Below are 14254 nucleotides of genomic sequence, written 5' to 3'. Positions count from 1 at the left end.
CTCTTGTGAGGGTGCATTTTGAAGCTCATGAATAATTAAGTTTTTCGCGGTAAATTTTTTTTAGATATCGAAAATTCATTTTTTCGATAGAGTTAACAAAGGGCTGGCTGCTATGTTGGTAAATATTTTGTGTAATTCGAGATTCTGGTACCCAATGCGATACCTGCTATGATGTTTGATTAGGCACGGAATGTTTTGAAGGTTTCTTACTCAGTATTTTAACACAAGTTTGTCTTTTGATTTCAACTCACATACATTTACTATATCTTCGTTAACCACACAGACTGGGTGAATGGATGATTTTATGATGTTATGATGTTATGCTTATAGCTGTATGAGCAAATCACGTCGGGCAAATCGTCACCTGCTCTCGGGCACATAAACCTAGGTATTAAGGCAATAATATTTTTATTACATGCCTCTTCACAGTTAACTCTGTATGACATTTAGTTACATGCAGGGCATTCTCAAACAATTCTACCATTCGACCAGCATCTAATAGATTTTAACGAAAGTCAAAATAGCAGTGTGCGCATGGATATTTTACATCGGGCGTTAAGTGTCTACTTTGACGTCGAAAACGTCGAAGGGCTTCACCGGACCGGGTAACTATGGAAACCGGTCCGCACATCGTTCAGCCGGCCGGCTAACTCCCCGAATGTTCCTATTCAAATCAATGCACTGATTTGCACTCAAATCTAGGCAAGTTATAAAATATATACGAAAACTGTCTTAGAAATCCTTGTTTATATGATGAATATACCGATCAGAACAAATTGTATAGTCAGATGCGAGTGACAACACAAGCTATGAAAACACTGGAAGCCGCGTTTTACAAGTTAACGTCAATGGAGGTCAATTCATCTGGCAGTATTCGGCGGCTTTGATGTCTATTCACAGAGGCGAAAGAGAAATTGCACTGCCGGGGGAATCACTCGGTTTATACCTAAAATGATAGCGTTAATTCAATCGGGATACAGTCGACAAACGAAGATCATGATTCACCTATGAATTTTCATATCCTGAAATAAAGTCGATGAATTCGAACGAATTTTAATCCCATATCACGTCAGCAAAAATGAAGAAAGCGGAATCATCACTCCTTGACCGGAGGATCATGCATCGTTGGCATTTGACACAGATAATGGATGTGATATGATAGCAATGTCTATGATTGCAAAGAAAATAAATGACACCTCTTACCATAGTTGTCTCCATGATGGAATCAAAGCTAGTGATGTACATATCACATTCTACATTGACAGGGTGTTCTGAATAAGGACAGAAAAAAATAATCAAAATAAGCGACTGCAATAACAGTGGAAGATATTTCTTTGTCTATTGTAACAGCTACTCGTAAAAATCAGTCCATTTTGTGAGAGAAACTTAAGCTTGATACTGTACATACGGTTTTCTTGCGCTTTGTTTATAAAACGTATATATATATATATATATATATATATATATATATATATATATATATATATATATAATATATTTTTTATATTTATATATATATATACATGAAGCGTGTGTGAGTTGAATATTTTAAAAGTTAAAGATAGTAATCATTTGCAGCTAATTTGAATTTCACGGTTTAGTGAGACTGTATACCATTTTATTGATAATATCCTAATCTATGATCATAATGTAATGTCTAGACTATAAATTGTGAAAGATTTTTTATTGAATGTTACATAACCGCTCTTATTTGTCTGTATAACTTTGTGGTGATAAGATATTTGTTCTCATGGTTTATGCTCACCGCTTGCAAACGGCCTGATCGTCCTGTCGTAGCCGTCGAGCAGTTTGCCAATAATTTGGGACTGTAACTCTTCTGAAGATAATTGATTTTTTCTGTTCCCGCGCGACGGTGTTGGCAATGCTGTGGCGTTAACTGCTGTCTCGTTCAGTGCGGCATTCTCATCCGCAGTGGCTGAATTGTCACCCCTGAAATATGAGACATCGCAAGATATTCAACTTACTATCGATTCCAGTGAACTCTTAAGCGCTCACGTTATAGAAATGTATAGATACACATATAAACACATTTTTGCTTCAAGGCAAACAAGATTCAGTTTATTGTATACCGAGTGTGCATGGCTTAACTCCTACGAAATTAAAGCCCCCACTAGCTGTAACTCTTAAAATTTGTTGACCTCAAAAAATCTTCCTATTCACTCCTTGTTTTCTCTGAATTCTTCCCTCTGAAGGGATATGGGCTTTTGCTGCATTAAGAAAACATTCGTTTGTGAAACATTTGACTAGTAAATTCAAATTTTAACAGTCATTTTGATTTCCTGCCATTTTCAAACATTGGTAATATTACAAAGTAAACAGAACATACAATGTCACAGTTGAAAAAAATCACCCCTGTGCATTACATTGGACTACGCTGTGCAATTTATGTGAACATTTCAGTGCAGATATTTACAGTATCCATGGTTTTTGCTTTTCCGCATGGGCTGCGATTTTATGTTTGGGCAAACATTTAATCGCAATGTAATCTTTGTTCTGTTCAAAATTGCATATGCAATCCCAACGGGTAGTTAATAATAAGTGTATCAACACATGTAAATTAGTACATTCTCACAGACTTATTTTAGCTTGAATGTAAAACCATTAAAATAATGCTAAAATACAGCTAGTGGAGCTTTAACTTTAAGTCTAAGTACCGTTTTAATTATTTTAATCTGTCTATCCAACATCTTCAATTAGCACCCAAACATATCTCTCTCTCTCTCTCTCTCTCTCTCTCTCTCTCCCTCTCTCTCTCTCCTCTCTCCTCTCTCTCTCCTCTCTCTCTCTCTCTCTCTCTCTCTCTCTCTCTCTCTCTCTCTCTCTCACAGCTTGACTCTGTTCATCCGCCTGCTAATCGCTTCAACAATACATCAATCAATATATCCTTTCAACATCTGTCTATAAGCATGCATTCCAAATAACCCGAAGGCATTCATTATATCTGACTGCCATACTGCAAAATTTCATGATGAATGCTTAATATCATCTGGTCGAAAGTAACTGGCAACCAGATCCCTCAATACATTAAAATGGCAGATAAGTCAGTCTATACACTCTCCATCGTCTGTCTGCCAACTTATCTGTGTCTCTCTTGATGTGTTGAATAACAATTATTCGCGTTTTTTGACGAAAAATGCTGAAACAATCAGAGGGAAGCGTGTTGATCAACACCAATGTACCCTGTATTGTATAGAACGAGTCAAGACTACACTACATTTTGTTCCTTTCTGAGACGATTGAAATATCATTGAAAATGAGATGTGAAAAATTCATACCATCAATACTGAATGTTTCAGGCCTGAAGCTGAACAATGCATTATCAAATGAATACAAACGTAAATGAATTGACTTATGATAGAACGCGCCTCGGGGACAGATATTCAGACTTTCAAGCTTTTTTTATGCTTTTCTGATATACCACTTGTGGGGGTTTATTTTAAAGCTGGTGATGTAAGAAAACTTGTTTTAGTTTTTCGAAAATCGAATTTTTTACTCCATAGATATAACACATGGATGGCGGCCATTTCGAATTTTAAATATCGGTAAATCTTTGATTTTATGCTTCTCTTGTACCAAAATTTGTGCGTTGACCCCTATTTTATTCTTTCATTGAAAGGCAATGGTTGAAAGAGCCATTCAGAAAAGTTTGAGCAAAAGTTTAACGTTTTCACTTTCGAGGCGCATACTACCTTAAGGACAGACAAAGTTTTTTCTTCAATGTGAAAACAAAATTCGTGATTGAGTCATAAGAAGATCAGAACAATGTACTAGATGGTATATGTACTTTCGAGATCAAGTCCATTGCCAAAGCAATAATCTTACAGCAGCGACACGCGAGATCGGTATTGATCCGGCTGAGTTTGTGTTGTATCGTTTGCGGTCACAATAAGAAGGGTCAGGGGTCAGCCATTTGATATCCTGGGAGAGGAAGCATTGAGAGTGAAACTGCTTTTATGGTTGACTTGTGAAGGACTCCTTCAGGCAAAGCATGAATATTTCAGTGTGAAATGGGAAGCTCACCCTATTGTTTTTCTATGCATTCACTTGTTCAGATAACATCACTAATGTGGTGCCTATAAATAAGTCATATCTTAAATTCAAGCAGAGTGTTACATTACTTTGCTCTGAAAACAAAAATAAAATACTAGGGTTTTTATTTTTTTAGCCTGGAGTTGATACAAATGAACTAAAAGAGGTATGCACAGGGTTACAAGACATAGCAACATACAAATAAACATTCAAACGTGCTAGAAATCAAGGAAGAATGAACAAGGAGTAAATGAACGAACGAACAAACAAACAAGCGAATAACAAACAAACAAAATAAATAAATAAATAAATAAATAAATAAACAATAAATAGATAAATAAATAAATAAATAAATAAATAAATAAATAAATAAATAAATAAATAAATGAAACATAGATTTTCTTTACTGGTATCTTTTCATGAATGTGTATGAATATGAAAAAATATCTCTTCAAAAATGCCTGACTGATAGCTATGCGGAGAGACATAAATGTTTCGTTGGGAATTCAGATCATCGCGATAATTATAACGCAGTATAGTATTAGCTTCAGTGTCCAACATGATCTGCGTCAAACACCGAGGGCAAATAGTGTTTCTTAGAATTGCTGAGAGTAATGGAAGTGTACTATCCGTTCTCAAACACTGTTTGGCGGGATCAGAAAGACACGCTAAGTAACAAAAGCATTTTAAATCGCTCATATCTCCAGACTCGCTAATAGTGCCAATTAGGGGAAGGGAATTTTGCAGAGCATGCGGCATTTGATGGTTGAACTATTACAGTATTGATGGCATTTGGTACGCGTGATTTGGCGCGCAAAACTTCTCTTTCCTGTAACAAGCTCTACATGAGAATATTTAAAGCACAATTAATAGCAGCTTTTCATTCTTATTCCCGAGGTTGTTTGCCGTTTGTCTATAAAATGCAGATCTTCTACAAATCACGTCGAGTTGCCTAGTGTTTGACTTGTTAATTTAGTCTGTATATGTGCAATGTAAAATGTTATTGTCGACGACCGAAATCTGGTCCGGACTCTAAAATTCCTGTGTGCACATGTTATAAAATGCTACAGCCATAGTTGCCGTAGTCCTATAAGGCAGTGGAAGCCACCGACGGTTTTAAATGATGTCTAGTGTCTATCAATACTGTTATGATTTCGTGATCATATCTATCAAGGTAATATTTGAAACATTTATGGTACAGTACATTGAAAACGAAGTGACCATAAAAGTTAAGCTCCTGGAGTTGTAAAACCGAAGCTTTTGGGACTATCTGATTTTCATATTGATTTTATACGACCGACTATCGAAGTCCTTTATCTGAGAGGCATTGCCAATCACGCTTTCAAAGTAGAACTGGCGTACATCCTGACTCTTTTGAGTCGACCAGATGTTCTGCAGCTCTCAATATTCATCGAGTACTGTTATATCTAATTGACAAAGGACACGCGACAATTTCAAAAGCAGCGTTGATGAAGTCCATCCGGTACTCAGATCAAGAATTAAAGCACTTCAACACTCATCACGGCCTTGTGAGTCAATGAAAAGCATCATTGACAATATTTTTATAAGAATTCCATTCGAGATTTTGACAGAATGCAAATAATTTGTAGCACCCTTCAAAGGTTCCCATCTGAAAACAATGATAACTTCGCAGATTTGGGAAACTAAAAACCATCATGCCAAACAAAATTTATCGATGAACCGTTAGAAAATTCGTCGACCGAAAACCGAGAAGTCATCTGCCCATCGCAAATTAAAATAATTTGCTAAATCAGCAGAATGTATCTACAAACATGTGGACGTTAAGGCATTTCTAGAAGTACCTCGAGTAACAAAACTAAGTTTGTGATTGCCATCCGACTAAAATCTACTTTTAACCAGAGGAAAATATCTAGACATTGATAATCAATTTGACCAGAAAGATGACCTTTGTATACCCAGTTGTTTGACGGACAAACAGTAATATGTGCATTAATTTGATTATTATTTTGACTTTTTATTAAAGATTTAATGTCGTTAGCTGATGGCGGATACGTTTTTCGCTTAAGTAAGTTATGATGACATTGCCCCCTCGTTCTAAACTACTAAACCCCATATTACTCAAGACACGATACCTTATTATCATGACCTTACAGATTGTATCAGCAAATGAGCCATTTAGTGGATAAATATTGTAGTCTCTTTAACGATTATTTCATATCTAATAATTCTTGAACTGTCTGTCTGTCGTGCATTCCTTTTCTGTTCTAGACCACTGGTAATTATAAAGGCAGACTTACGGCGCTTGCTTTAACTAGAATGGTCGATCGTGATTAACCCTGATCTTATACATACATACCATGCTTCTATCCTCTCAGAAGGGTAGAGTACTCAACTGAGGACTACTGAGCAATGTTACGATAAATATGAGAACACATATCTACATCAGGTGCAGCCAACGGAGCTATTCATCGAAAAAGCTATTCCAGGAGCAATTTTTGAGGGCAGGGGAAATTTTAATTTTGCTAGGGCAGGGGACATGTTTTTAGGTGGTAGGGGAGCAAATTTTAGTTTTTTTGTAGGGCAGGGCCGATATCGGTTGATTGTCCTGGGGACAGGGCTTGGTGAAACACTTTTTGAGGGGAATTGTTTCCAGGGCAAGGGAAATTGGCAAGTTTTTATTCACTACAGGGCGAGGGAGCTTCAAATTCACAGTGGGGAGGGGAAACAGGCAAAAATAAGTGGGGAGTGGGAAAAATGAAGTTTGAGTGTGGGAGGGTAAATCGAAAAATTTTCTGTGGGAGGACAAATTATGAACAGCTAATTAATTACCCTCTTGACTTAAAATTAGTCAGTTCACATTATTTGTCATGCACAATATATCTTATCATAGTAAGGACCTTTTTAAAGTGAATTGTTCGTTGGCTGCACCTGCTACATTGATTATGAACAACGCCCATCTATGACACAAGCATACCGAGTTGGTCTCCAAGTGTCTTGCTTCAAATCAACCAACCAATTCAAATGGTTTGACCAACCTTGATACATATATGTAAGCAACAGAAGTAAATTTCAGACAATAAAACCTACCTACCTGACGACCACGTGAATGAGTGAAACTCGAGTAATAGGTAAGAAACACACTTGATAACAAAAATTACTTCAAGTACAAAGATAGTAGTATCTGTTATTTCATGCTTATATACATCTTTATATCGATATTGTCTACTTAACATATGTATATTGTACACACCCATATATATTTGTGCTTGTGTGTGTCCCACTTCTTTGACTATTTTCCTAATTTTTTTTCGTAGTTTTGTTGTCATCTGCTATAATATCATCGGCTTGGTAACCATGGTGTCGGAGACCGATTTACTTCTTCTGTGCGTTGGTCGTTTGTCTCTCAAAGTACATGTGGAATATTTGATGTCGGTTAAGAGGTTGCTATGCGTCTACGCCTTCTGTGTCAACGACATTTCTAGGCCGTTCACCCCTCCGGGCAATTTAATATCAATTGCAGCGAATGACTTCAGACGTGATAGTGCATGAAGAAACAACCATTATATTAAATTTACAGTGCAAAGGACGAGTACTTACCATGCAATTTTATACAGGGCGGTGCGAGTACACAGTTTGTGTAATGAGCAGATTTCTTTCTATTTAGACGAATACTCAACTGGGAAAATTGATAATCGGCATATTGAAATAAATGCTGAATAACAGAAAATACCGATGTATTCATGATCTCTTCAAGATGAACTCCAATTTAATAATTAGTATAGCACACGATTAAGCTTAATGTCAAAATGGAAGCGTGGTTCCCTCTATAAGAGATATGTATGTGACAGATAGAATGCGCCTCGGAGACATATAGACAGGCTCTCAATTTTTTTCAGTCAGGATCTTGTCTACCATATGTGGGATCTTATTTTAATGCTCTTGATGTAAGAAAGATTTTCACCATCTTAGTTTTTCGAAACCCCAAGAGGTAATACAGGGTTTGCAGCCATTTTGAATTTCAAATATCAGTAAATGTTATGTCATTAGTTTCTCTTGTACCAACCTTTGCAGGGTGACCCAAGCTTTTTATTCTTGACTTGAGAAGAGAATGGTTGAAAGTTTGCTTGAGAAAAATATAAGTAAACCCTTAACGTCTTTTAATTTCAAAGCGCGAACTATCATTAGTATCCAAACTGGTTGCCAAAGAAAAAAAATGCAAAAACGATGCAGATGCTTTACTTGTTTCAATTAAAATGTTTAGCTACACTATATTACTACAATTAAGATTCTCGGGAGTCAAGATTTCCTGTACAGAATATATGTGGCCATGTTAATGTTGTGTCATAAAAAACACGCTCCCAAGAGTATGTCGACATTTATGAAAATAGCGATAGTAGTTCTTCAATCATTCCTACTGTAAAAAGCATTAAAAGGTTATGATTTTTACATCAGGCGTTTTAACATATTATGGGGTCAATTGTCAAACAGGAATAGTTTTCCATGAGAGGAAAATGTTGCTTCGAGTCGATAGAAGTTCTCCCGTACATGTGGATTTCAAGTGCTCGTCTGGGTTGAGCAGGATCGTAACATCAGATTTTCAAAGGGACTTATCTTGTAACAGCATTTTTGTTGAGAAAGGTGAAAACTAAAAGGCCAAGGTCTTAAAAGGAAATCTTTATGGCACACTAATCAAAAGTATGAAAGTGTTGGATGAAAACTCCGTCATTGCATATACCATATCGCAACATACGTAAATTGTAGATATATCTCAGAGGAGAATTACAATACTTTGTAAAATATGTGTTTTGTGTGGCTTCTGATCTTGGAAATTTGCTCGAAGTTTCTGTGCACGCAACACAAAATCTAGTGTAGTAATTGCTATCGTAGCTTATTAAATCCCCACTGCCGCGGGCCAAAACATACCCCGACTTGAATTATCAGCAATTTTTTAACGGAATTGTCTGAGTACGTCGTACCATTTATCGTTAATATATGGTACTTTGCCCCGTGGATGAATGTGCGCACTGTGAATAATAAAGCTCAGTTAAATCAGGAAGTGTGCAAATTAAATTGTTGCAAATTACGTCGAAAAATCAATCTATATTAAACTCAGATTGGCAACTTCCAATTATATTACTTTCAATATATCTTCACTTTTCCAATACATGTAATGGATTATTTGTGATGTTTACACTGCCTGACCGTATGGTATGTTTATTTTTGCCCATAGACTTTCGTAGATTCATTTGCATTTCATTTAATATCAAAAGAAAACTAAGTCTTATGCATGAACTAATCCGTGTTAAGTAACAGAGGACAAAGCTGACTGAAATTAACTCACATTATTTTAAGTATGCTACTTGTACTGTTATTATTAAAATGTGTTACCAAAAGCTTTACTCAAACATCAAAGTGCGTTGTATATACACCGTATAAAGGAAGAAGAGAAAAAGAACTAAATATACTACATGTACCCATTGTGATGAGTTAATGGTAAAGGTAGAATGCGCCCAGGAACAGATGGCCCGCCTCAATTTTTTCAATTTTCTTCATTTGGTAAAAGAATGGTTGAAAGTTTCATTTAGCAAAACTTGAACAAAAGTTTTAGTCTTTCTCTTTCTAGGCGTATACTACATGTACCTTGAACAGATTGATCACCGTTCTCAAATACTTAGTGCACAAATTATGTATAGGGTCTATACAGCCGGCCCACAGCTTGTACTTCGACACCAAAATGATGAATATATGTCACAAGGAAGTAGCATGACATGTAATCGAATAATTACCCATAGAATGAACCGCATACCGAGACCATACTATAGTTTAGATGTTAATTTAGACAGTGGGGCAAAACGAGATTATGAAAATTAAAATTAACGTTTTGTTTTCGTGTAATATGAAATACAACGACCGACTTTCGTTATAGTCTAAGTAACAAAGCACTCCCTCTCATAAATTTTATGTCATAAAATATACATAATCTAATGGGGTTAGCCAAACGGTGGTGTTTATTTTTCTGCTTTCTGAATTACAAGACAAGAATTAAGTTGTATCATACTACTTTTATGAAATGCTACTTCTAGTCAGTTTCAAAGGTAAATCTTGACACATCTGTCGCTTTTCAAATGGTAGTTCGTCGACCAGCTCAGACTATGCATGATCGAAGCATAAAGCACGTAACCGCAGAAAACAAAATACCCGGCTTATTGTTCTCTGGTCAATAGAAAAACACCTGTAAAGTGATTATCGATTGAACCCTATTTTCAAGTATTCAAGTGCTTCTTCTCTGAAATAATCGCAATCATACCAATCCATAATCCAATAACACTAGGTCAAAATTTGTAAGACAATAGTTGTAAACATAGACACAAAACAGCACAGAACAGACAGTAAATAGACGGTACAAACAAAGTCAAATTCATGAAAGAAAGATATATGGACCTCTGGCCAAAAGACCAAGAAGTGATGTCAGGTGTTTCGAAAATAGTAAGCGCATAGTAAGCTTTACGGCGAACACCTGCATCGGCGAACTGTATTTTGCCACTTCATTGATAGGGAACAAAACCTTGAACTTGCTAGATGGGAATAGGCCTCCCGATGGTTCGTGGCCTACTAATGTTGCTCAAGTAATGGGCGTGATTCTATAGTTGCTGTCTCGAGAACGTTACATTAAACCCAGTTGCCATGGCATTTGAAGTATATATAATTTTATCACATTTCTCCATAAAGCAAGGCTATTTCCCTAAAACTCATTGAGTTGCAGGAAACCTTGTATAGTTGAAAAAATCTTAAGGTTTATGTGTGTTTGTGTCAATTTTCTTCGGTTTGGTTTATTTTTATTTCTTTATTTCATCATTCATTCTTATATCGCCATTCATTCTTTAATTCGTGCGCCAACATACTCATCCAGTCAGCTGGGATATCAGTTAGTTTGTAATTCTACATTCATTTACAGAAGCAATTGAAATCATTTACAGTGAATTTCATAATAGCTTGGAATTACAACGTGCTAGGGTGATTAGAAAAACGTTTCTGGCGATAGAAAATAACTCCAACTGCATCCATTGCAAACGTTCTCCTTTGAAAGATTTTGCTTCAATTTAACCAAATACGACGTCCACTGTTCTCACTCACAGATCATTTTGAGTGATGGAAACACCAATCGTTGTCAAGGCAATTCAAGAATGTTCAAACAGTCATTGTACGGGTGAATTTTTAAATTGAAGGAGGCAGCGCTGACGATGTTGACTGCGGCACGGTGAACGTCGTATTGGGTTAAATTGTTGCAAACTTTGTCGAAGTAGAACGTTTGTAATGAATGCAGGTGGCGTCATTTTCTATCGCCAGGAACGTTTTTCTTATCACCCAAGCACGTTGTAATTCCAAGCTATTTTGAAATCGACTGTAAATATCTCAGTACAATATAGTATTTTATTGTCAATTTACTGCCAAGCCCCTTTAGTGAAATGTCTGCACATTAAGGCATATGTAATAAGCCTTATGTAAATCAGGCATGCAAATAAAATCAATGTATGTTAAGGTAGAAATCGTCACAGGTACAGATATTCGCTCTCAATTTTTATCAATAATTTTCTGGTCTACAAGTGCACTTGTGGGAGATCATTCTAAACCTTTTGGTAAAAGAAAATGTTTCACTTTCAGAGTTTTTCGAAAATAGACAATTTTATATTTCCCCATGGAGTTACTTTGAGCTATTCTCTTGCTAAATCAGAATAAAAATCAGTGATCACTGTGCAAAATTTAGTACTAGAGAGACAAGCTACCTAAGATTTCCCGATATTTGACATTGAAACACCTGCCTTGAAAAAGCTAAAAAGCAACAGCCTTGTGGTGTTCGGTAGACGTTTGCTAATTTTGGGGAGCACAATTCATCTCACAACTGCTGCTCCTTGAATAATCTAATGGTGGTAAAATAGATTGTTCATCGCGATAAATCTCGACAATTGGTGAATAACTATTTGTTTGCGGTGTTGTAAAATTCGAAGATAACCTTTAGTTTCAAATTAAAATCATGAAAATTTGTCGCTCTTTGGCTACATACAATCGCCTATTTACTGATAACATGAACCACATACGAAGACTGAACAATGATTGGGCTCTAATTTCAGACAATGCGGCAAAACGAGATAATGAAACTTCACAGTTTGCTGTCGTGTAATATCAAAGACAAGAATCGAGCTTCGTTAAGATCTAATTAACACAATGCTAGTTACAATATAGGTACAATTTTCCTTATTTAACCGACAACACGATTGGAACTAATGTGGGAGAATGGATCTTTATATTTTTCAAATTTCTCAGAAGTGCTGGGGCCTTATAGCTGAATGTTGCAATATTACAAATTACTCATAACAACAAGTGCATTGCTTGAAGAGAAATGCAGAGAGCTTACATTTGCAGATTAAACCGATACTTCAATATCCAATTATCCAAAATTAGTACCAATCATGTTTGACCAGAAACACATAACTCCCCCGAAATCATGATGATTTTCTAGAATATACCATAATACTGTTTGCTAAAATCTAATGTTCCAGCGAACTTTGATTCTGGGCTTTTCAGTGAAAAAGGTATTTATTTTGTTCTTAAATAATGAAATGTCACTCAGAGCCTTTTCAACAGTAAGCTTGAACTATCCGGAACTTTTGAACGCTGGTGCATCAACTCCTTCAGACTTTGCAACATGGAGGCCAACTTAAACCACATTATAGCAGAAACAAGTTGCTTTGTTTGGCTTACACGAATGTAGAAGATCAGTCCAGTCGGTGAGACATTTTTCAACTGCTTGGTTTATTAAAGCTTTCTGGCGACCACCTGCCTGACCATGCTGTATCGGCGAGCTTTATACAGTCACTTTTTAAAATGGCGAAAATCTCTAGCTGGGACTTACTGAGGAATGGAAAAAATAATTGTTAATTGATAAGGCAACACTGAAGCAGACAGAATTGACTAAATGTATTTAATTCATTGTGAGGTGGCTAATTGAGGGCGAGTAAAATGCTAAGTTGCCTTCGAAATCACCAAAAACAGGATGACATTTACAACCACTATTTCTAGTAAATATGTACATATTGATAACATACTTGTATGTATAGCGGTTTAACGGTGCTTTCAGCACACTTGCACCGAGACTCAGTTTTGTCACGTGAATGAAAGCTCCTTGATTTGTGCAGTGTCGACCACAAAGGACTCCCACCTTATCATTGACAGAAATTTATGACTGGGGATACAGGGAGGGACTTCTGGGAATTTACTCTGACTGGGAATTTGGCGACAAAAAGGTGCGCGCCAGTGTTATCGATAAACAGAGAATGAAAATACAGCACGACCTTCGAAATTCAAGAAAATCTGACAGTTTTCTCTTCTAAATAAGGTATTAATTAGAAGAAGTAATCAATGTTCTGCGATTAGACGTACGGTAATTATGTAAACTTTGTCCTTTGCAACAGCTACGAGAATCAAGCGCATATTGGTCAAAGGCACTTCCCCTTCCGTACAATGATTCACCAAAACTCCTCTCAAAGATGATGAGAAAACTGGTAGCGTCAACAAACAGACAACTTGTATTTCCATAGATGTTGTTTATGTCTACCAGTCGCTCATTCAAGTTGCCATACATGTAGAATTGAAAAGTACAGAACTAAAACGAAATGAAAACTGTAAGTGTAAGAAAACATATTAAGACACGCGCTACTTGAAGTTTCAGCGAGTCGGAAATACACATAACCACTTCCACTGGTAGACGTGCAGTTTGAACATTTATTCGAAAATTAAAATACTTCGCGCCTACAAAACTGCTACTGTAGCCAACACAGGGCTGGTACTTGTTAACATGTTAGTTAAAGTTCTGTCTGAGTAGCGTCGTGTTATAAGTTTGTAATTGGTTTTTCCATGCCTGTCTCAAACCGACAACCACAACACAATATATGCACAGATGTTGGGATATGTTGTGCATAGTACCAGGCTCGTCGTATTGGTACAATAAGCACAGCCACAGACGGGACAGCCCCTTCCCTTTAAATTTGTACACACTACGACTAATCAGGCCTGTTTCAATCAAGAATTATGCAAACGAAATTGCAGTAAATTACAAACTGAAAGCAATATGCATTAAACTTGCAATGTTCATCAGTAGTGCAGATTTTTCATATTCGTTTTCGGTTTGTAAACACGTGCTTACTTCTTGTATTGCCTATACCTA

At 36.4% G+C, this 14254-nt stretch overlaps 1 protein-coding gene across 1 annotated transcript in view; it reads right to left on the bottom strand.

Moving 5' to 3' along the window:
• Positions 1–14254, bottom strand: part of LOC139116457 (glycine receptor subunit alpha-4-like) — a 54665-nt gene that overhangs the window by 7963 nt on the left and 32448 nt on the right. Inside the window, exons 2-3 of the mRNA XM_070679083.1 lie at positions 1766–1950; positions 1204–1271 (exon numbers count right to left, since the gene is read on the bottom strand). Of these exons, the coding sequence (XP_070535184.1) occupies positions 1204–1271; positions 1766–1950 (253 nt within the window). The remainder of the gene's footprint in view (positions 1–1203; positions 1272–1765; positions 1951–14254) is intronic.

This window comes from Ptychodera flava, chromosome 17 (genome assembly GCF_041260155.1).
Source record: "Ptychodera flava strain L36383 chromosome 17, AS_Pfla_20210202, whole genome shotgun sequence".
NCBI lineage: Eukaryota > Metazoa > Hemichordata > Enteropneusta > Ptychoderidae > Ptychodera > Ptychodera flava.
The sequence above is the reverse complement of the archived record's forward strand: the minus strand, read 5'-3'. Positions and strand labels throughout refer to the sequence as shown.